A 23,557-nucleotide genomic window follows, 5' to 3' on the forward strand; every position below is an offset into this window, starting at 1 on the left:
AAGTTTTAGAATCTGGTACTATTTTAGAAACTTTTAAATATGTACTGTATCTTGAAACATACTTCAAAACCAATGTGAAGTGCCAAACTGTAAGGCAATAAAAGCTTGTCAATGTTTTAATAAAGACTGCCATGTATATTTCTTTATGCACTGAGAAGATTCTCCAAATTGCAAAATACATGTGAAATGATAAAGAGATGGAGTCTGAGGAATATAACAATTTAACTTTCCATCTAACTAAAACTTTTCAGAACCAAGGATGAAGGCAGATAGGGCAACAGTCTGCTCTTTACTGTGAGTGTCTGTTTCTTGTTCCTGAGAATCATGCTGAGACTATTGTGTGGTGATGGTGTGAAATTTGAAATGAGGGTTGAGGTTAGACAAAAGTTAAGAACTACCTACCTCTAAGTTACTTTTTCAAAATGCCAGTAATTGGTTATTTTTTCCAAAAGCAACATTTGTGCTTGTTCAGAAGTGTAATCATGAGCTGTAAGGATCTGCCTCTAGAAAGCATGATCTAATAGTAGTCAGAGAAAAGTGATCATCATCGAACCGGGAAAACCACAATCCTCCCCTTTCCAGAGGAAAGCGTGTTTGCTCACCAGTGTATTTGAGAGCTCTGAAAGGAATTCCACAGCTGCCTCCATTTTGGGTTTCCCCACGAATCTGGAACAGTTCTTAATGATTATGACTGAGTGCTTAAGTAAACAGTTAAAACCAAAAAGAGCATCAAATTGCATCACTGTTGCAGAAAGCATTTTAATAAGATATAGTTCTTTTTCTCCCCCCTCACTGGATGAACTAAACCAAAGGAAATTTCTATAAGGCTAATGTTTCAGAATTAGTTAGAAAAATGCAGTGAAGCTGTATTGTAAACATCTAAATTATGCTAAAAAGTGTTCTATAGAACAGAATATATATTCTATGGAACAGAATTTTTCCTCTTTTTTGATGTTTCCTGTTCTTCCTTCATTTTAACATTACAGTTCTTTTTATATGAATTCTTATATTACCATTACTACTGTAGGATTTGAACATTTATTTAGAAAGTCCATCTGTAAAATGGGTGATTATGCTAATGATTTTGCGAGTGGCAACTTGAGGACCAGGGCATTTAAATAGCTTGTTAAAACATAGTTAGGCAGAAAAGCTGGAATTAAGCATGCATTTTCTATTCTATTGTCATAAAAAGAAGGCAGTCTTTCCTTTGAATGTTATATTAATACATGGTAATAATACTGGATGAATTGTAGGTATGGATTTTTTGCATAAAATCTCGGTAATTAAGGTTGTGTCGTTATGACACACATGGTAAATATTTTCATTAATGAGTTTCAAGATACATAACAATATAGAGATTCTCCTGTGTCCTGCTCAGAGGTGTCCTATTACACCATTGATATTCTCAGAGAATTACCTAGAAAGCATAAGATTTCTTTGTTCTGCTTCTGAGACTGAACAATATAGGTGGAAAATTTTCTGCTATTAGACACAAACCTGAGAAGACGGAAGGGTATAAAGCAATTGTATGTCATTTACCAACATATCAGATTGAGATTATACAGCTAGAACAGTTTGGTGAGAGATAGTTTCAGCTAAATTAGAAAGATGGAGATTTTCAAAGAAATGGACTTTTTATTTTTGGTGCCAACATCCATGGCTGATTATCAGACTGGAACTATTCTGGCCCAAAATGTGCTAGAGCAGTCTACCAATTGCCGTAGTTTACCACAGCTGGATAAGAGATCACAGGCCACTGGGAAAAATAAATTTGACCCTTTGATTTCTTGACATCCTGCAGCGTTTGTGGGGATGTCAGAGAAGCAATTGGCAAATGGGTAGGCTTCACCAGTTTTCACCATTTGAGTTCCTCCTGCTCTGGCTTCATTGGGAGAATTCTTATTTTGGCAGCTACTGTCAAATTCTGGTGTCTTCATACATATCAAGCAGCAAAAATGGGCCATCACTTGAGCAGAAAATCTGAGCCATGTTCCTTATTTATTGGAGGACTGATTACATTTCCTGAGTACAAACTCGTGTAACTGAAGAGTACTTTATTATAAGTTACTCATGCACTAGTCTGTATTTTTAGAAATATGCTAATTCAGGAGTATGTTAATATAAGCTTTTTTTGGACAGTGGAAAATTAAAAGAAAAATAACATGTGGAGGCAAGCCATTGATGTAATGTGCCAAACATCTGAAAGGATGTCACAATTTGTTTTATCATTCTTGACAAACACAGAACAAAAAAAAAGATAGCCCCTTGTGCACCACAGGAGTACTTATTCAATCCTGAACACTGATTTTCAAGTTTCTGCACTCACAGTGCATTGACAATACTAGGTCATAGAACAGTGTTTCTTCAAAATCTTTTCAGTGCCGCAGACAGCATTCTCCTTTGCAGGGTGGATTCCACATATACAATCAGTTCAGGGGGTTAAAGAAAGAATTTTAAAGCAGTACTGGATGTGTAGCAAGTAAGCCAAAACCTGAATAAAAATTCTGTGTGTTCCTATTCTTTGGAATTAAGAAACTATAAAAAGATGGAATTAAATGAGTTTTGACATTCTTACAAGCATTTAATCATTTCACTACATTTATTTTCTAAATCTATGGGGACAAATCTTTAGCTGTGGTTTGCTCCATGTTTGTTTTGATGTACTTTCATTTCAGATCACAGTATACTAGCATACAGTTAAGAAAAAAACACAAATCAGTCATTTACACATTAGACTGAAAACTCCTCACAGCCAAAGAATTCTGTTTTATGTATGATCATTGCATTGACTTCTGATCCTGTACATGCAAGAAAAATAATACATTTATAAAATGATCTTGCTGAGTCATGCAGGAAAAGTCTGGTTTGCAGAATTTTATAGGATCTAAGACTCATAATAACCTTCAAAACTTCCTCCCTCACAACTGATTTGAAGGAGGAGGTTTAAGTGGGATTTTACTGATCCGGGGCAAAGAATGCAGTATTAAATTCCATATGTATCCTAACACTGATTCTCAGGTCAAGATGTTCTCTCTTGGGTCAATCTGCTAAATATTGAAATTCCAACTGAGTTGAGAAAGAAATTGTTTTACTAAAGAGTGCATAAAATTTCATATTTCTACACCTTATCTTCAAGAGAGTCTGAAGTTTCATAGATAACCCATGGGGGCTTTGGAAAAGAAATTTAAGATAAAGATTTTTTTGTTCTAGGAACAAAGGAAAATAAGGCAAATACATATGATATTGCAGCAGCATCTAAATGTTGACTAATTTAAATTGAATCTTATCTGAATGCATGTTTCACACTGGAACTTTCTCAACCTGATGCCTGAGATCCATTATTCAGCTTCAAGTTAGAAGGCAGTTCAAGTGAAAAAAATTTGAAACAATCTGTTCAAGGGTATTATTAGCTGCTTCATTATAATTGTTTTTGGCTTGCATGGAGGAAAACACTAAATTGCTGCTATTTGTAGTATCAAATGACTATGTTAAGCAAACACTTTTTCCAGACAAACAGATTAAAAGTCCTTTAGACTGCAGTTAACATTCTACAATCATTACTGAATTCCAGAAACAGATATGCTACTCTGTCCTTCAACATTGTTGAGTTTGATCTGATTACCTGCTACCTAATATCTATCCTTTTGAAATGGGAATTTCACTTAATTTTAGGTGTTTAACCCACGGTAATGCCTAGAAAATTACCTTAATTTATCTATATAACAATTAGAGAGGGAGAGAGGTCTCCAGAGGTCATTCAGACTTTTTCAGGTCTGACCCATCTTCGAATCTTTCTTACTCTTTGCTGTACAAAGATCCCAGGTTTCATAATGGTCTAACATAGACACCTCAGTTATATTTCTAATTTCAGTGGAGTAAACAAAGGCTTTAGCATTTGCAGTCTATTTTTAAAATCAACAATATCATTGGAACTTTCTTGACTTAGCATTTTTTCTACCTATTTCCCTGATTTTAAAGTCCCCTCAACTCTACAATTATTAGAACAACCTGTAAGCCTCACGAATATTTATCTTACTGCTCAGTTAAATGGCTAACATTTGCAAAGTCAGGAGTTTAACATTAGGCTTCTGAGTCTGCATTTAGGTTTTTTTCAATGATATTTTAAAAATCTTGGCCAAAGGAACAAGTAATGTAACTAAGATCCATCATTTAACTGTATTTGCATCCAAATTTTAGGTACCTATACATGAGGGATCTTGTATTCCTACTCTCTGTATCTAACTGTGATCACCAGCCTACGTAGGTACTTAACAGTTAACAATGTGTTTTTGGTAAAAAAAAACAAACTCAAGAACAGTTGGCAGCAGGCCCCATTAAGCCTTATACCTTCCTTTGATTAGCAGTCATAGGAGTAAGTTGTAGTTGGTTACAACTGATGCATGCATTTAAACTGAATCTTACAGAATCTTTTCAGTTTGAACAATAAGCATAGCTTAATATGGCATGTTCTGCATTATCTCAGCTTTTGAGTGACTGTTCCTTGGGAGCAGAGTTATCCTCATTATAGCAAATCTGTTCAGCAGTTACAAAGGGAAATCCTACTGTCCTAATAGCTAAAGCATACTCAAACTGCTTAACAAACTGCGGCAGATTTTTTTAGAAAAGTGAAAACCTCAGTTTTCTTTTGAAAAGGCACCATGTTCAGGTTATAATGGACAGTGTTATTACCACGTATTACAAGAAACTGCATGATGTAACATACCCTCTCTTCCCTTGGGAATGCTTTGTTCTTTGTAGTATATGGAACAAGAACAAGACTCAATTACCAGAAATTCACCTCTCAAACTGAAATTTCTAGGGGGTGATTCGTTTCACTTTAACATATTTAACTAATTGGTGTGTGTTGCAGAAATGTGTTGTCTTCTGTTGCTGTGCTGCTTGAGAGCCAATGAGGAGGAGGCTTGTTGCAGGGTTAGGTAAACTCTTGCTTGAATGGATTGGTCATGCCATGTTAAAGCAACTCGTGCTTCTTGATCAGCAGAGAATGGAAATTTCCCAATACGTCCCTCAGGCAGCTGTTTGCATGATGTTCACAGTGTAAGCTAATCCCTTTCTTACAGACGGGAGGTTTTGGGCTGAGGAAACTAGAGATGGGATTACATTGTACTACATTACACATACCGATAGTGAGTACAAAACTGTAGAATTTGCACAACTGAATTTCATATTCTGCTCTGAGAACTAGCAGCCATCTTTCCATGCCAACATTTTACACTCTGGTGATCACTACCTGTTGAAAAGAGGATTGCCTTTGCCACAGTAGCACTACACTAGTACTGGTTTTTTGCAGTCATTTGAGGTGGGCAAAGCCAATCTATCCATGCTGATGGGTGAAATCTGCAGTACTTATCTGCAGACCCTTGCTGATGTTACCCACATCAACCAATTCCCAAAGCCATGGTGTCCTTTTGTCCAGCAGACATGTCTCAGTTGGAGGGTGTGTGAGAGCCTGGAGTGCACCAACAGGCTCTACATGCTCTGACCAGCTTGTAGTTACAAGATGGTTATTTTTCAGTATAATCCTTTTCTGCAGCCTTTCCTCCTGCCTCCCAAGATTTTGCTCTTTTTCTTTCTTTGGCTCTTTCTTACAATGTAGATGTTTTCAGAGGAGCCTGATCCAGGGTTACACAGCTGCACCATATCAGACCTGACCTTGAACACAGGCAGCTGACAAAGGGTAGTTGATGAGATTTATATCACCATGCATTACCTGTATAATATTTCCTATAGTTTTTCTGATGGTAGGGTTTTCACTTTGTGTTTTTGCAGGCTGTTACAGACCCACTATAGGAAAAACATTCATGCTACACCTGTCCTGAGCTTAAAACACATCAGACTATTTGCATCCATTATGCTAACAGTGCCAGTGTGTGTCATGAGCCACACCATATTCTGTCTGTCTGAACATGAGACCTGCACGAACACTTCAAGACTAAGAACACATTTGACAGACATGTAGCCAGTTCCCCTCTAGTGCTGACACCACCCTGCACAGGGGAAAAAAGTACAGAGTGCCACAATCCCTTATGAAGGAGTGACAAGACATTTAACATCAAAACATTTTTTAAAAATTATAAATAATCTCTTTAAAAGGCCACTCCAGCCTGAAAATAAAGAGCAAGCCGACCTGGCCATAAGTTAAAAGATGGGGCATTATGCTGTCTGCCTTGATTATAACTTGAAGTCAGATACTCAGCTCATGAAAAAAAATCTCACACTCAAAAAGAACCCAAACATTAAGTTTGCAAAAAGAAAAGCCAGAAACCCAATGTGTTAACCACCTCACTCAATGCTAGAGTGGAAGGTAAACAGGCTTGGCCCTTGTTTCCACTGATAAGTAGTTGTGGGGAACAGTCAGATGTTCTACAAAGGCTGGAGGCTGCAAGTGCAAGAACTGAAAGCATCTTCTGGTGCACTGCTACTGTACTGATGTGTGATGGGTGATTAGCTGCTGTTAGCTTCTGGCTTGCTTTTCTGTGACTATCTCTTGTCTGCTAATGGTGTCCACTGTCAGACAACATATATAGCCTAAGCAAAGCCCGTGTTTTACACTGCCACTCCCCTTAAGCAATGTAACTAAGCAAATCAGGCTTCTGCAGCAGCTGGAGAGGTGGGGTACAGCAAGAATCCCTCTCAGTAGACTTTATCTTTGAAGTTTCCCCCTTTGGATTCTTGTCTCCAGAGGCCTTGTTTGGTACGCAGGAAAACATGTCAGACTGCTTTTTTGTAGATGTTTTGCAAATGAATTCCTGGTGCAGAGCAGTGCAAGATTATTAGATTATGCAACTTCAAAACTCTGGGAAATAGTGAGATCTCTACATGCAAATATCAGGGGGGACTATTTCATGGGGAGGAATGGTTCACATCCATGTTGTCTGTAGAACATGGAGCTAAAAGGAAACTGTCCTGTGCTTTACAGAGGATTTATATGTCAAAGGAACTACTTCATACGCCCAAGAGTGAACTGACATCTATTGAATTTGTTCAGTTGAAGAACTGACTCCCTGGAGTAACTCCCTAAAGTCACTCCCTGCAGTGATAAAGGGAATGAACTGAATTGACAGGTCCATCTGTCCATTCAGACTTTCACTGAATATTGCTCTGTTAGAGTATGCAGAGTTGGTGATGTGGTCTTACATGAGGGATTCTGTAAACAAGCTCCATGTTACTGTGACTGCATAGGACCTTTCTTTGTATCCCATCTGAATTTAACACACATTTTACTATGGAAAAAACAATGAAGATAGTTTACCACACTCAAACCTTCCTTCAAACTAGATGTGAGCACCTGCCATGTGCCTGATAAGGTTGGGAGAACAAAGGTAGAAGGATGTGACAATGACATTCATTGCTACTCCCATAAATGGTGTTGACTGTAGAAATTGTGCCTTAGTCTAGCTTGCTTAGTAGATACACTTTTGGAACAGATCCTGGATTTGGATGATGTTAAAATTTCAGAATAATATGTATATATCATGGGTCTGTTTTTCTTTCAGTGGGATTAATGCATATCTTGTTTTAGTGATCATCTAGGTACCTATGAATTTTAAGTATCGAAAAGATCTCAAGCCTTTCTTGGTATTGCTTTTGTTAGGCTTGCTGAGACATAAATATTTTATTTCTTACTCAGATTTCAGTTGATGGCTTCAGAAATATTGCCCGTGGCTGCAGTGGGATTCAAGATTTGCTAATCAACAAAATGCCAACTCTTACAGACAGATGTATTCAAGTAAGAAATTGAAAATAAATCTGTAATTTGAGAAACTTTCTGATATTGGAACTAGGAACTCTCAACTGACTTTAAAGAAAGTTATGCAGATACAATTTAAGAGAAAAATTTCTCCCTGAAAATATTTTTTTAAACTATTATCTGATTATGTTTATAAATCTTGCTCACTTGCAGTCACTTTCAGAAAATTTCGGTTGTCTTATCTTTTGCTACATGGGTAATGGCTAAATTATGGTCTTCCAGTTTATAAGAGTTTTTAATTTTGTTCAGTGTTAAGCAAATATAATATGTGGGCACAGCATTCTGCTACCAATTTTGCCCATCTAAAAAGAATTTTAAAGCTCCTGCAAAAGCGATTGTTAACTAGATCTCTGTCTCGGGTGTCTGCCATACTTCATGTCTCCAGTTACTTACTTTTCCTTGTGTTCCCAAACATAATGAATGTATGGAGAATTTCAGTAGTTTGTATACCGCTCACTGGCTAGAAGTTACTGTTAAAATGGATTATAACTATTTGCTTGAAATTGTAATATTTGGTATTATGTGCAGAATATTTGCTGATTTTTTTTTATGTGACAGCATAAGTATATGAATATTTTATTTCACCTTTTTCCTTTTGAAGGCTCTGGTTGAAAAATGCCAACAGATAGTTTCTGTTGTCTTTCTTGACTCTCCACATCTTTCTGATACAACTTTTAAAGCTCTTGCTGAATGTAAACTTGTCAAGGTCAGCATTGAAGGTTAGTATAACAATTCACAAAATTAGGACGATGTATTTTCAAAATTAATCCAGATAATTTGAAATAAATCTTTCAGCTGGCTTCAGCAGGTTTTGGATCAGGCCCTTAATGTATGTCAGATGTGTAACTTATGTCTTTATATATTTCAACAGGGAATAGCGAAATTACTGATTTAAGTTTCAAATTTATGAGTAAATGCTGCCCATATATCAGGCACATTCATATGGCTGATTGCCAGAAGATTACAGATGCTGGTCTTGAGATGATTTCACCATTGAAGCATATTCTTGTACTGAATGTAGCAGACTGCATAAGGTACTATACCACATCCAAATTTCTTCAAACTATTGCAAAGGAATTTTGTTAAAGTTAATTATACTTGTAATAAGTCCTGTTAGCATATCTTTCAGTTTTAAAAATAAGTTCTTAGAATGTTAACACATGTATGTTAATATGTAAAAAAATACTTTATACAAGTAGGGTTTTTTCCTGTATCATGTTTTCAAAAATCCATTCATTATTACTCCAGTTCAAGCAAAAAAATCAACTGTAGATGTAATATTACCTAATAGCCATGGCATATTTTAGTGCTGGAATGTGGCTACAAAGAAGATGAAAATGATAACCAAAGACAATTCCAATGCCACAACTCTATTAAGATTTGGATATTGTTTAATTTTGTGAATATTAAAATAATACTTTCTAACTATCTAGTACTAAGATATAAACAAAACTGCCAATTTTTTACAATTACCAAGACAACATTGTAATTTATATTGTAGAGGAAGGATATATTTTATGTGAAGACTGTTTTCTACTTCAGGTGTGTCATCTATCAGAGGAAACAAAGACAAATGGAAGGGCTTCCAAAACTGCACACTTGTTCCCTGTTTTGTGGCGTGGTGATGGAGTCAAGGGTGGGAGGGAACAGGGTAGGCAAAACCTCCAAACATTTCAAAATCAGCAGATCTATAAAATAATACCAAGAAGCTGAATTGCTGCTTATCTTAAAATTTCTGATGTCATATGAAGTTTTAGGGATTCTGCTTTAATGTGTAACTAGAGCACTTTTTGTGCCTGTTAATGCTGTATAAAAATCTGATAACACTGCGCGTAGATGAGCTGAGAAGTGCTGGAGTAATACCATGACATCACGTTGGTAGTTCAGTGGGGCAGATGGGACAGCTGCCTGCATTTTCTGGTTTAACATTTAGAAGGCTGGATTTTCCAGTCTGTTAGCCAAATCTTGGGCTGTGAGTGTGTTTGCACATGTGTCTACTGTCTCTACTGCTAAAGAATTGCCGAATTGCCTTAACAAAACTTTTTAAGCAGTTGTGAAGCTATTGTAAAACTCGGTGCTTATATTATTGATTTTCCAGACACTTGTAAAAGTTTCAGCATTAACAAAGTTATAGATTGTAACACATCTAAACTTGGTAAAGAGTTTCAAGAGTTATGAAACTACAAAAGGGGGATGTTAGTATTTGTGTTTCTCTTATTTGAACAGTGTGTTGCTATAAAAGTTCACATTGTGAGTTAGAACATTTAGGAATTTCTCATAGAAATCAAGGGAAGCGCCATACTGGTGGTAGAATCTTAAGAACAGATTTTGAAATGCTTAGCCATCTTAGTGCTCTTAATCAGTTTCCTTTTTTTCATTGGCATTTTATCTTAGTGTAAGATTCTAATTTTTTTCTAACTTAAGTGATATGGAAATTTTTTTGTGAAATGAAAGGGAGGGAAAGAGCAAATCTACCAATTCAGAATTCTTAAATTACGGGAAGTATTTGACTACATGTGAAATATGAAGAAAGAAAATTAACTGATCATGATTATTAGAATTATGAAATAATAGAGATGTGAGTAAAAACGTGTCTAAAAATGGACACAGGCAATGTGGTGGCTCATACCCTTGACACATTTTCCCAATTTAAGTATGTTATCTTCATGTATGATAAAGCAGTGTGTGGCCTGTGTTCTTATGCAGTTAATCAGCTGACTAGAGAAACTTAGCATGTATATTCACAGCACAATTATTTCAGCCCTCAAGCCTAGTGTGGTTACAGAATATATTTTTTTTTTTTTTTTAAATTCAGTTGACTGTATTGTCAGGTTCTGCATTCCTTACAGACCCTATGCAAGTTAATTATTCTGAAAGTATACTTCTTAAATTTATCTATCTTGAATGAAAAACAACTGCACTGTGAAATAACACCAAAACTACCACAGTTGTTGCAGAGTGATTAACGCTTTATGAATTATGGCTTCATCTGTAGCTTGTGGTCAAATGATGAGGCTCTGTTCAGGTTATCATTTTATTAGTAATGCTATTCTTACCCATATGTTTCTGGGACTTTGGGATTTGCAGTGATTCTTTGTGCTGCAACAAACTGTGGAAGCCAAAATATGATTCCATCCTACAGAATTCTGGGATTATTTTTTTATTCATCGGGGAACACAGAAGAAATACTGGGAATGTATTGAAAAGCTAAGTGTACAGTAATGTTAAGCATACCAGAGATATGAACTGTATTGAAACATCCAAGTTGCAGTCAGCTGTCCAACCCTCTCAATTTGGCTGAAAGATTTTCTGTCTACTTAATTTTTATAACCTTTGTGTATATTATAAACTAGCTGTGTTTGAGATTATATGCAATTAAGTGAAACACTCCAAGGATAAACTCAGGTTAACTCTCCATGCATATGTACAGAACAGCTACTACATACATATAATACCTATGACTTTTGCTTCTGTGCTAGAAGATCATTTTTCCTTTAAATTCTTTCAGTACCTTAAATTAACAGAGTTACTAATATAAATATTACTCTGAAATGTTTAAACATGTTCTGATACTTTCTAGATATGTATTCCAAGCTCTGTCTTTTGGAGTGCTGTCATATTTGAGTGTTGGGACTACTGGAAGTTCTCGTAATTGCCGATAGACTTTTTTTCATAAAGTTCTGGTTTTCAGCAGTTCCAAAGAGCAGCATCTTTCTAATTTAGCCATTAATGATTCTGATCCTTTTTGGGTTTAAAAAGCTATTTTAAAAATGCCATTATTAATTTCTGCTTATCTACAATGTAGGCTGAATGTAAATTGTATATTGGCTTATATGGAGTAGGAAAAATACATATTATAAATATTGTCTGCATTTCTCTTTTAGAATCAGTGATGGAGGTGTAAGGCCATTTGTACAAGGTTCTTCAGGAACTAAGCTAAGAGAGCTGAATTTGACTAATTGTATTCGTGTCACTGATGCTTCTGTCACAGAAATAGCACAAAGGTACCATAGTCCAGTACAATATTTTTCTAGTGTTGTTAGACTTTCAACATACTTCTGATGTTAGTGTTCTTAATATGTTAATAAATGGGTAAAATTATGCAGCCAATTATATACAGAAATTGTACTAGGTAAATGACTAGTCCCTTTTGGCATTGTGAATCGCTTAAAAAATGATCCATTATATAAAGGGGAATTCATCAATATAAATATGGAAACCTGAGAAGTCTTAATTTTAGGGAGGAAAAGGTGTGTAAATGATGGTCGTCAGTGACAAAACTGCATTAAAAGATTAGTATGTGTAAGTTACATTTTTGTAAACTCAATAAATACTGTTGTCTGCACAAGCAAAAAGCACTCTATTGCTAAACTGCTTCAATTCCAGTTCCTCGGAAGCAGTATTGGGTAGCTGAGCATCACTGAGCGTAGCTGCACTGTTTGAGGAGTCACATTTCTCAGGTTTTCTTGTTTGGTTATGGGAACGTATAGTTTACAGTGCTTACTTATGCAGTAAAATTCAGTCTTCCATGTATGGTCAGTGCTGTATCTGCTCATTTGCAGAACCTGGCAATGTTTTCATTTGCTGTGTACCATTATTTGTGTAGCTGGAACTGGATGTGGGTACAGCCATGGGGTCCTGAATCCTGTCATTGCAGTGAGCTTTGAAGTTCCTGTGCAAGATATGAGGGATTTGGAGATGTGGACAAGTCAAGTATCAAATAAATTTTTAAAATACTTTTATTTGTTACACAGCTCCTTGATTTTCATATTTTGATTTAATTGCTGTTCATGGTTTGAAATATTTGCAATGTTTATGCGTTATGAGTATAATCCTTGAAAGTGCCTATGTAAACTAGGTATCAGAAGTCTGGTATAATTCCATGGGTTTAGAGTGCTTATTTTCATAGGTTCCCTGAAAAAAACTTAGCAAGGTTTATTACAAAAATGTACTTGCTATACTACATTTCTGTAACAAAAGTGGAAAGGTGACATTTGTGTTTGGTTTTTTTGTTTTTAAATTTAATTTAGATGTCATGAATTGACCTACCTAAATCTGCGTTACTGTGAAAATGTGACTGATGCTGGAATTGAGGCTTTGGGAAATATGTCATCATTGATATCCATTGATCTCTCTGGAACCAGCATCTCTGATATGGTATATATATATATATATATATATATGATTAAAGAATGAAAAATGTGTTTACATTTTATTTAGGCTTTCTGAAAAAATGAAATAAAAAACCATTCATTTAAAAACCTGCATGGATATGAAGCAGTGGAGTTGCAGTATCATGAAAATATATTTTAGAAATGTATATAATACAATATTACCCTGTGTATAGGCAGTACCCAATAAAAGATAATCCTTATGTTGAACAATTCTCATGTTGAACAATTCTCACATTTGAAAGAGAAACAGAAACCATCAAAAAGAGAGAGTTTGGCTGCTGTGAAACTGATCTGGAAAAAATGTTTATTAAACAGAATTTTTTTGCTTCAGGATGATTAGACCTAAGGAAAACTAAAAAAAAGGTAATTTTTACAATTTAAATTTATAAAAATAGTCTTTTCCATGAACTAGATTTTATGGTGAAAAATCCTGAATGTTAGCTCTAGCAGTCACTGCTCTACACTGTGGTCTAGAAAATAATTACTAGTGAAAGAAATACTAACAAGGTATCTTCAATGTGTCAATTTGGTAAGACTCTGGAAAGCAAAATAATGAATGTGGGAGCCAGGTTAAACATTGCAGGCCTCCACATCAGATGTTCTTGGCAGGTCCTGCTTTGTGCACAGGGTTCAGAGCCAGTTCTGCAGTTTCTTTTACTTTTGGGGCAAACTCTTTTCACTGAACACAGAAATCTAGGAGAAACTTTGTGAAGAAAACTTGCCATAGAGACTAGTCACTGTTCCAACAGAATTCTGACCAAGAACTTTATTATTTGACTCTAACACAGAGTTTGTGCAAAAGTAATTAAAATGTGAGAAAAGTAATTAAAATGCCTGTAACTTTTCTGGAAGCCTAAAAAAAAAATTAAGCTAAGTAAAGAGGGTTGGGAAATCCAAGAAGACTTCATTTAATGTGGTAATTTGAAATATAAAATTATATCTGAATGAGTTTTATAATGCCTTGAATTACAGTCCCACAATGTTTCAACATAAATGTTTTCTTTCTCCTTGCCTGCCACAGCTAGTCTTTTAAAATGCTTTGTTACTTCTTACTCTAGTTTTCACACAGCACAACCCATGACCTTGGCAATAAACCAAGCTCTTTTGCTTACACTGCATTTCTAAGGCGTTCAGTTGCCTCCCTCCCACAAGACACATAAATTAACCCGGAAACTGACCATTTATCATTTTTGTAATTTCTGATCTGATTGCTAGTACTAGCTACAAAACTGTTACGGTTTTTGCTGTTCACTGTGTTTTAAGTATGTAACGTTCATGCATGTATAATAAATACATTTTCTAATCTTAAAACATGATTTGATAAAGGAAATCTAACAATCTGCTTTGCAACAAGCTACTATTTGTATGCATTGACTTCATATTATGCATTTTATTAGCATATAGGTGAAGTTGTATTAAGATACCTTTCAGTTCAGACTTTGTAAGTACTGTTGCCAAATTGCTTTAAAAATGTAGCAGAGTGTGCAATGTTTTATGTGCTGTAATCAACACCATTATGCTCTGCTGATAAAGAGAAATTATAAGGCTCATATGCTTTGCTGCAGTCTGTGCAGCAAAGAGATCTCTCTTGCTTTTGCTGTCTTGCTGTTTAGTGTGTAACATGTAGAATACGCAACATAGATTTGCACTACACAGGAGAATTTTCCTTTCTAGCTTTTCAAATGATGACAGAATCATTCTGCCCATCAAAGCAGAGCAGAATTTAGTGCAATAAGGATGACATATACTTAAGGAAAGGATAGAGGAGAGTCAGATTTTGTTGCAGATTTGTGCCTCAGTATGACTGATTTAAATGTTAATCAAAATGGAAGTTTTTTCCACTGTTGGTGCCTCCCTCTGTAGTTTCTCTGTTGCCAAATAAGTGAAATGTTCCTGTTGCACTCTGTCTTTCATTCAGGGAATGTGTTGCATTTGGAAGAAATATATTGACTCTTAGAATTTTCTTGATGAGATCTTGTTAATAAAGTACTCTGTAGGCTCACAGTAACTGAAATATGCAATGCTAATAAGAAATACAGCACTCGTCTCTCTCTCATGTTTGGAGAAGTTTATTATCCTTGTCCTGAGTCTGCTCGTCAACAGAAAGACTGGGAATTGCATAAAAATAATCATTGCATGTTTTCAAATTTTGGTATTGTATAGAAAATTATGCATTTTACATTGAGAGAAAATGCCTAGGTAAACTTCTAAACAGAACCTAGAATAAGGCAAGTAATTCATCACATGCTTAAGGTTGGGTGTACACTTACATGTCTTGCTAAATAAAAATCAAAGACCATTCATTAACAAAATCAAATATCATCCCATGAAAAGGATATCAGCTTTATGCATATGAGAGATTGGTGGCATACCACAGAAGTTTCTTCACTTTTCTCATTAGAGCTTTGACTACATTGCTCTTACTCATATAGAATACATGACAAAACATAAAATAAAACACAATTACATTTAAAATATTAATTTATTCAATCAGTTATTTTAGCATTCATCCTTTTACATTTCAGAAAATATTTCCTTCTTTATTCAAAATTGATTTTTTAAAGCTAAATTAACACACATTTTTAAGTCTCAATAACTTTTTTTAATAGTGGGAAGGACATTTGTTTTTGTCACTGCTGAAGTACTGCAAATTGGTTTCTTACAGTTATAAACAACTTAAAAGAGACATACAAATGAAAAGATTTCAAACTTAGTGACAGCATTTTTTTTTAAAGACGCAATGACAGTGCCAAGAATGTTGAGTTTTTGAAAAGACTATCTTTAAATTTTTTGAGAAAACTCCCTTTTTTCTTGCTAGCCTTCTACCCCTCATTGTTTTCCCTCACGCTTTGCTCTCCTAAACTCCCTGAAATAGAGACCATAGGCTTCTGGGTTTTAAATTGTGAGTATTGTGAATATTTTCAGGAATGCATAGATAATATTGTAATCATAACTCATTTTAGATATCATTGTAAAGGCCTTTACAATACATGCAAAGTGTTTAAGCTTCTATTATGGAGCTGAAAACACTGGCACTTAGGGCTAAAACCTGTTTATCTTTCTTATAAAAGCAGTCCTAGTGACTCAGTGGAAACGCTTCCATGAGTTGGAGAAGCAATTTTATTTATAAGCTTTATTCTAATGTTCTCCATATTTTTGTTAAAATGTCTTGAACTTTTTCTTGATGTGTATATTACACAGCTTTGGCAGTTTTGCTCCAAGTCTGAGAGTCTGAAAGCATTCAGCTGCCTAGCTTTACTCATTCCGGCACAAGCTGCTAATGCATATGGCCTGGACCACCCATCTTCTTGGGACATAAAAAAAACCATTAAGTATAGAAGTTCAGGACATTTGAAGAAAATGTCTTAAGTCAAGCAGGATTTAGACAGTCAGAAAAAGCATAGCAAATAATAATAAAAGGAACTGTTAAAGTAACTTAGTTGACTCCTGAGATATATAGAGCATCCAGCAACAAAAGCAGTATATGGTCTGACATAGACTCAGGGAAGCTTAATATTAGTGGTGAATTATATGCAGTGTAATAATGAGAGAGGAAAAAAAATAGCCTAAAACATAAAAAATATGTAAAATACTTTAAAAATGGGAAGAATCCTGATACACTTCTGAAATCAAAGATAAAAAGGAAATATGAAGTACACAGAGAAATATTCATTGCTTCTGTGTTTTCTTCTGCAATAACTGTCATGCATTAAATTCTCTCTTGCAACAGTCTAAGGCCCCATTCTCTCTTTTAGCTGAAATACTTCCTCAAGAATTATCTATGGCATCAAGTCAGCTGATCAGGAACAGATTTTTTTGGGTGCTGTGTGTAGTTACTCTTTGCAGTTGAGGATAATTTGTAATCGTTAGGAACTCTGGAGTAGTGGTTATAGGGATGTATACACAGTTAGCTCAGCTTTCTTTTCTTATGTGTTTGTACTTAATCTTCAGATCTTGGCTGGTCCTGAAGGCCAGGCTGCAACATAAATATTTACTAATATTTCTGTAATAAGTTTCTAAATAGGGGGAAAAAATTAAAACAAAGTGGCATTTTGGCTTTCCACAGTTATCTAGAGGAATTTCTTTGCACTTAGTGAATTCTGAATCTATGGTTACTTGAATCCATAGACTGGTTCCACATTTTGGTCTCTTAGAAAGTTAGGCCAGTAGGACTGAGTAAGAGCCTTGTGAAAGTTCAGAAAAAAAATATTATCAGGTCTAATAGATATAACCAGCAACAGACTGCAAATGAATTAGTTGCATTTGATTTCCAAAGGAAAGGATGTAATAAATCACACACATTCCCAAGGCAGGAAAAAGGAAATGTTAAAATTTATTAAAGTGGGCTCCAAATTCAGATGTTAGCACTCCAGTTTGCTTGGGAGAATAGAGAAAGAGAGAATTTGACCTGGAGACTTAGCAACTTAATTCAACATAGAAATAGGAAATACTAACACAGAGAGTCATTACAATTGATGCCAGATGTCCTAACACCTTGACTCCCAATGCAAATGTTGGCAACTGTATTTCATAAGTCATGATCTGGTCTAACCACAAATTATGTTAGGTACAGAAATTTAATTTTATGGCATGCATTATACACAAAGTCATACAGGAGGATTCTGCACTGTGATAGAAAAATGTCTCTACAGTTCCTGTAAACAGGTCTGACCCATCTTTATATCAGCTCAGGTACTGGAAACAGTATAGCTACATTTGCTTAAGAACTTACCCATTTTCAGAAGGCTTTTGCTATCTGAAACTGAACTTTGTTCTGCCACATATGTATTGTTATTAGCAAAATGGTACTGCATGATAGGAATTGCATTCTTCTAGTGTTTGATCCATGAAACTGGTGCCTGACTGTGGCTAATCTGTGCAGAAAACTGAGCATTTTAGAGGACAAACTGAATCATTTAATGTTAAATGGCTCAGAAATGGAAGGTGGGAGATGCCTCTTAAGAACTGTCTTCAAGATTGGAGTCACTTTGAGGTCAATCTGTTTGGTTTGGGGTATGAATAGGAAGTAACATCTGTATATCTCTGGAACATAAAGATACATTACAGATGCTGACCTTTAAGGTTACAAAGAGATATGTGAACAGGAATCTCAGAAGAAGTTGAAAATAGCATAGCACATGGTTATTGTTAGCGAGAGACAGTACATTCATTGCAGTCTGCAGTTGAAAGGCAGAGACTTGCAGCTTGTGAATATAAATAATAAAGAGTTGTTCTTTGGTATGCCATAGCCTCAGATGACTTTTGTCTCTAGCAAGTGAAGACCCTCACCAACTGGTACAGTTGATACTCATTTTCTCATCTACAAAAACCATGGTGAAATAATAATAAATAATGTTTTGCGAATGTTTGGGCCTCACATAATAAAGTTAATGAAACAGAACAAAAATGTAAAAATTGCTTGGAAAAATTTGGTTGGAGAGGAAGTTTCCTTTAAAGTTCTTTTCTAAATGGAAATGGTAATATACATGCTATACAAGAGATGCAGGACAAAATCTTCCCAGAAGATTGACACAAGATACATGGGGTGATTTCTTTATGTTAAAAAGGAAGTTTGTTTTTGGAGTCACATAGAGTGGGTGATCCTAGTCTGTATGCTGCACAGTATTTGTTTTGCTAACATCTATTTCTAGGAGATCCAATGATATTATGATAGCTCTGACCATATCTTTCAAAAATGTGGGGAGGCTTAGTATAGAAGATAAAAGTCTCTAGAAACAGGACAGTATCCTGGATGGGGACCTCTGATGTTACTTATCAGGGAATACTACTGAATAAATCAGGAAGTATAATAAAAACTAGTGATAACTGGCTCCTTTATATATATGTAAGGTACAAAAATAATAGTTAAAAATTTCACATAGATTAGACTTCCTGCATGGAGCTTGTTCGAAGAGGTTTATTTTTGGAAATGTAAAAGTTTCATAGTTTTTCTATGTAATAGACAGTTCCTAATGACATTCCTTGTCTCCCATGTCTTCACTCTTTCCCTTCTCAGATCTGGAATTACTAATGAAATGCCTCAAAGGAGACCTTGTTTTTCATTGAAAAAAAATAGTTGTTCTGTGATTCAATGTCACTCTAGTCATATAAAGCATTAGTTTGACGTCATAGCAGCATTAGTTGTCATATAGCAAAAAAATCTTTATAATATTCTTTAGTATTTCATTACCAAGTACATTAAAGTGGTGCCACTTCTAAATAAAGAAACCTGCAAGAAGAAATTATGTCCATAAGGTCACACCTATTACTATCAGTCTCTGCTGTAAGGAATTCAAATTCTGACATAAACCCATGTGGGGTTTTTTTGTCTTGAATAGGAGTGCTATGGTCAACAAAAATTTGAAATCTGTAGATTTTCATGAAGCTGTTGAAAGTAATGGTCACCACATAACTGTGTCTGCTGAGAAAAATGCAAATGTCTTTGTTTTCATAAGTAGCCAGGATTGGAAATCTCTTTCATTGTTCCATTTTTTGTTTTTATTCAGCCTGTGAGATTTCAGGAATTTGCAAAATTTGAACTCCAGCCGCACTCTTCCAGCATTATCATTACAGTGTCCACATCTGGATTCCAGACACTATTTACATGCACTTATTTTTTCAAGATATTTCCTCTCTGTGCAGTGCTGTTTGCTGCCTAATTGTAGATAATTTATTAACCATATGGAATTAAGTGATAATTTTGTTTTTCAGTGAAGTTTACTTTATTGATATGAAGCACAGAGATATTCTGTGACTATCTAAATACATTTTACAAAATGAACATTTAATTCTCCTTCAGATTAGAGAGGTTAGGATCAGAACATGGTCCTGTTTGCTGGTGTACAAGCAGCAAAAATCATAAAGCATGTTTGGATACTTTTGCACTACTAAAATAGGAATTTACCAAGGTTTTCACCTCCCTATTGTCTTGAATATGGGGATTGTTCATGCACCTAAGAGTGACTGCACCATTTCAAATGTTGCCTTGTACCATAGCTGTAGCCATAAAGTCCTTACTGGTAAACAAATCATAAAGGCAGAAATGTTAAGATATTATTTGGTCATAGCAAATAGTATTTTGTTCTTCCAATGAAAAAATTTGTGAAAAGTTCTTTCAAACCCAAATTTTGGAGGAGATCTGTGAATATATTTTGTCTAATGAGAGTCCTGGTCTCTGTCCTGTGGAAGTATTTCACACCACTCTACTTTTCTTCTGTTTCTTTTTTTCTGAACAGGTTTCTGTTTTCTTCTGTTTCTTTCTTTCTGAACAGGTAGGAAAATCTAATTTTTCGCTTCCTCGATTTAACTATTTCTGTAAAGAATTCTTAATCCTTGTACATACCTCAAGCAAAAATTGGAGGATAAACTATATGCATTCTGCTGAAGAGAATGTCTTAAAAGGTGCTGTAATTCTTAGATAGATGCTTTATTATACAGACATTGGATATTATTGACCATCTTAACATATTAAATGTAATTACATATAATTTCATGTATTGATTTTTAAAATTAATTTTTCTGGATTTTTTTAGGGCTTGAAAGCCCTTGGCCGCCTTGGAAAAATAAAAGAACTTTCTATATCAGAATGCAAAAACATCAGTGATACTGGGATTCAGGTAAAATTTCACCTCTCTTCTTGGTGTTTCCTGAAAACATCTCTATTTCTTCAAATTAACCGTGCCCAAAACGGATCTTACTTTACTTTATATGTCATCATTTTTCATTACACCATTCTGCACTCTCACTCTTACAAATGATTCTCCCCTTTCATTCCTTTCCTTTTTTTTTTCTTTCCTTCCATGAATTTTAATGCATCTTGAATTCTGCTTGTCTCTGAAATTCATTCTACAAGCGCCTTAATTTCTACTGAATTATACTGTGCAAATTTCAATCTAAATTGCTGGTACTATTATTTATTTCTTGCTCTACAAATCCTTCACTAATTTCTATCTAAAACATTTCTATCTAAAACTTTTCTCATTGCTGGTGTGGGCTTTCAGGTCTTGCTTTCTACTTCTTTAGTCAGTCATTTGTTGAATGCCATATTTAGAAGACTTAGCATGTCTACACAGTGAGGAAATACTTTATTTCTTGAATAATCAGCAATTATCTTAGAAATATTAATAATAATGCAGTATTTTAATTTCATTTTACAATGCTTATAATTTTTTTTATATTTTTGATTTACTAACTCTTGCTTTTTTTTAACGAATATCAACAATGAGACTTGCCATCCAAATATTTATTAGACTAACACTATCATCACAGCAGTAACTACAGACTAAATTCTGATTTATTAGTACTCATTGTCTTGTTTTGGTAAAATCAGTTATACATTGTTACTGTAATTCTTTTTATGGGTAAAGCATTGCACTGGAAACTGGAAGAGATTCAGAGAGAGTAATAGGGATGATCAGAGGTATGGTACAATCTCCATAAAAGGAACAGATAAGTAAGCAAGGAACCTGCAGTCTGGAAAGGGGATGGCTGAGACAGTATGACTGAGATCTGTTCAGTCGTCGCAAGTGGTATGAAAAGGTTGGACAGGGGTCAACTTTTTGCTGTTTACTTCCATACATAATCTAGTGGGCATGAAATGAACCTGGTTTGAAAATTCAGAATGAGGAAACGGAGGTGACTGTTTCCAAAATGTATAGTTAAACTGTGAAATTCCTTATCCTTGTCACAGGTTGCTTGAAGTTTACCTAAAACTTTATGGAGATTTGACAGATTCAATATGATTGCATGGATTTACTGCTTTGTGTTTCAGAGCAATATAAGAAATAAACACTAGTTGGTAACTTTACAGTAGAAAAAAGAACCATCCATTTTGTTAGGAAGAAGAGAGGATTTACATCCAAATAAGAGCACTTTTTTCAGTAACTGAGAATTGTTGCTAACCATATGTAACAGAAATGCTTAAATCATGGTTTTTAATTATATCAATTTCATGCCCTTAAGCAGTTGCAGATCATAAGGCTGCAGGTACAGGCAATGCCCTCACGTAATCCCAGTCCTCAGCTTCTACATTTTTTCCATTATAAAGCTCCAACATCCATCATTTTATAGCCATATATTGTAAGAATGAGTCAGTTGTTGCTGTACCACAAGGGATGCATCTGGATTGAATCTTGCTACCCAACATACATGTCAGGCTATTAGCATTTGCTTCTTTAGGAATAATTCTGACTTGCCTTTCATGAATGTTGTGTAAAGTTCCATGGTTTTAACCGAAACAATGACCAAGTATGTACATCTTGTGTACCTCACGGAAAGTTGTGTAGCATCAGTGTTGCTGCTTTCAGAGGAGAATATTCACTTCTGCATTGTGCTATGCTTATGGCTAAGAAGCTCTTTCAGTTGTCTCACTACATAAGAGTAAGTTCAAAAAAAGACTGAAAAAAAAAAAGTGTTTATGGTTTCCTTCTCTGCCATATGAATTTGAACTTTTTGAGAAAGAAAGCATCAGCAGGGAGTACATGTAGGGGTTACAGAAGCCATGGATCTAGGGGGGGCAGGAGATAGAAGTAACTTGAAACAAAATGGCAAGTCCTTTTTTGTAAGTTGAATCTGAAGGATTTATGGAAAATTTGTAGGGAGTAACCCCTTTGGATGCTGCATGACTTTGTTATCCTTTGGTTATATAAAGAATATTTAAATTATGTGAAAGAAAATGCATATTAGGAGGGCTTTACTAACACTGTTAAGGTAAATTGCTGGAAAGTTATAAAATACCTAAATAATATAACCAAAAATAATATAAACAGAAATAATGTTGACTGTACAGTGTTAATTCTTTTACTTGTTCTCAGGCATTATAACAGTATGCTTATGTGATCACATATTTTGTAAATACGATCTTTGCTCATTCATAACTCAGATGATGCTCACTTAATGAGCAGCAGTTTAGTATTTCATATTTTCATTGATGCTTATGTGTGTCCTCAGGCCTTCTTTACACAGAATTAAAATTGTGCAAATAAGTTAGAAAATTATGTTATTTCATTCTTTGTAGTGTCTAAATGTTTTGCAAACATTACTTATCTTCAAAACCTCTTCTGTTATTCTTTATAGGCACAGAACCAGGGATGCAGACATGAAGAGAGCAAACAAAGCTCCATTCCCTTTGATTGCAAATGTAATTTTAGTGCTATTTGCAAAATAATGTAGGGGTAGACTTAAAGTTAAGAGCAAATTCAGAACCTAACTTTGAAGGATATTTTAAATATGTATGTAGACAAACTATGCCAGTAAAAACAAGATAAACATATCTCACAGGCATTGAAATCTTGGCTTCAGCTTGTGCTACATACCCTAGCTGGGAATGTAGTGACTAAGTCATTACATCTGAGGCTTGATTCTGAAGGGAGTGCAATTTCTCTTACACATGGATAAAAAACATTCGGACACTGGGTTTAGAATGTTTCTGTATTGGAGGTTACAAACAGCCTGTAGAGCTATAATTGAAATAGGAAAGGTACAGAAGCCAATTAATATAAATTCTGAATTGTCCATTCTAACCAGTCCTAAGTTAAAACATTGACATTCTAATATTTTTGTAAAATAAAAGAAGAACCCAAAGCCCGATAAGCACTGCCTTCCTACAGCTATA

General features: G+C 35.0%; 1 protein-coding gene across 1 annotated transcript in view; it reads left to right on the forward strand.

Moving 5' to 3' along the window:
- FBXL13 (F-box and leucine rich repeat protein 13) overlaps nucleotides 1-23,557 on the forward strand; it is a 98,761-nt gene that overhangs the window by 60,213 nt on the left and 14,991 nt on the right. The window contains exons 13-18 of the mRNA XM_074827867.1: nucleotides 7,652-7,750; nucleotides 8,373-8,490; nucleotides 8,643-8,805; nucleotides 11,656-11,775; nucleotides 12,802-12,928; nucleotides 20,478-20,561. Coding sequence (XP_074683968.1) covers nucleotides 7,652-7,750; nucleotides 8,373-8,490; nucleotides 8,643-8,805; nucleotides 11,656-11,775; nucleotides 12,802-12,928; nucleotides 20,478-20,561 — 711 coding nt within the window. The remainder of the gene's footprint in view (nucleotides 1-7,651; nucleotides 7,751-8,372; nucleotides 8,491-8,642; nucleotides 8,806-11,655; nucleotides 11,776-12,801; nucleotides 12,929-20,477; nucleotides 20,562-23,557) is intronic.

The sequence above is a fragment of the Strix aluco genome, chromosome 5 (assembly GCF_031877795.1).
Source record: "Strix aluco isolate bStrAlu1 chromosome 5, bStrAlu1.hap1, whole genome shotgun sequence".
NCBI classification, from domain to species: Eukaryota; Metazoa; Chordata; class Aves; order Strigiformes; family Strigidae; genus Strix; species Strix aluco.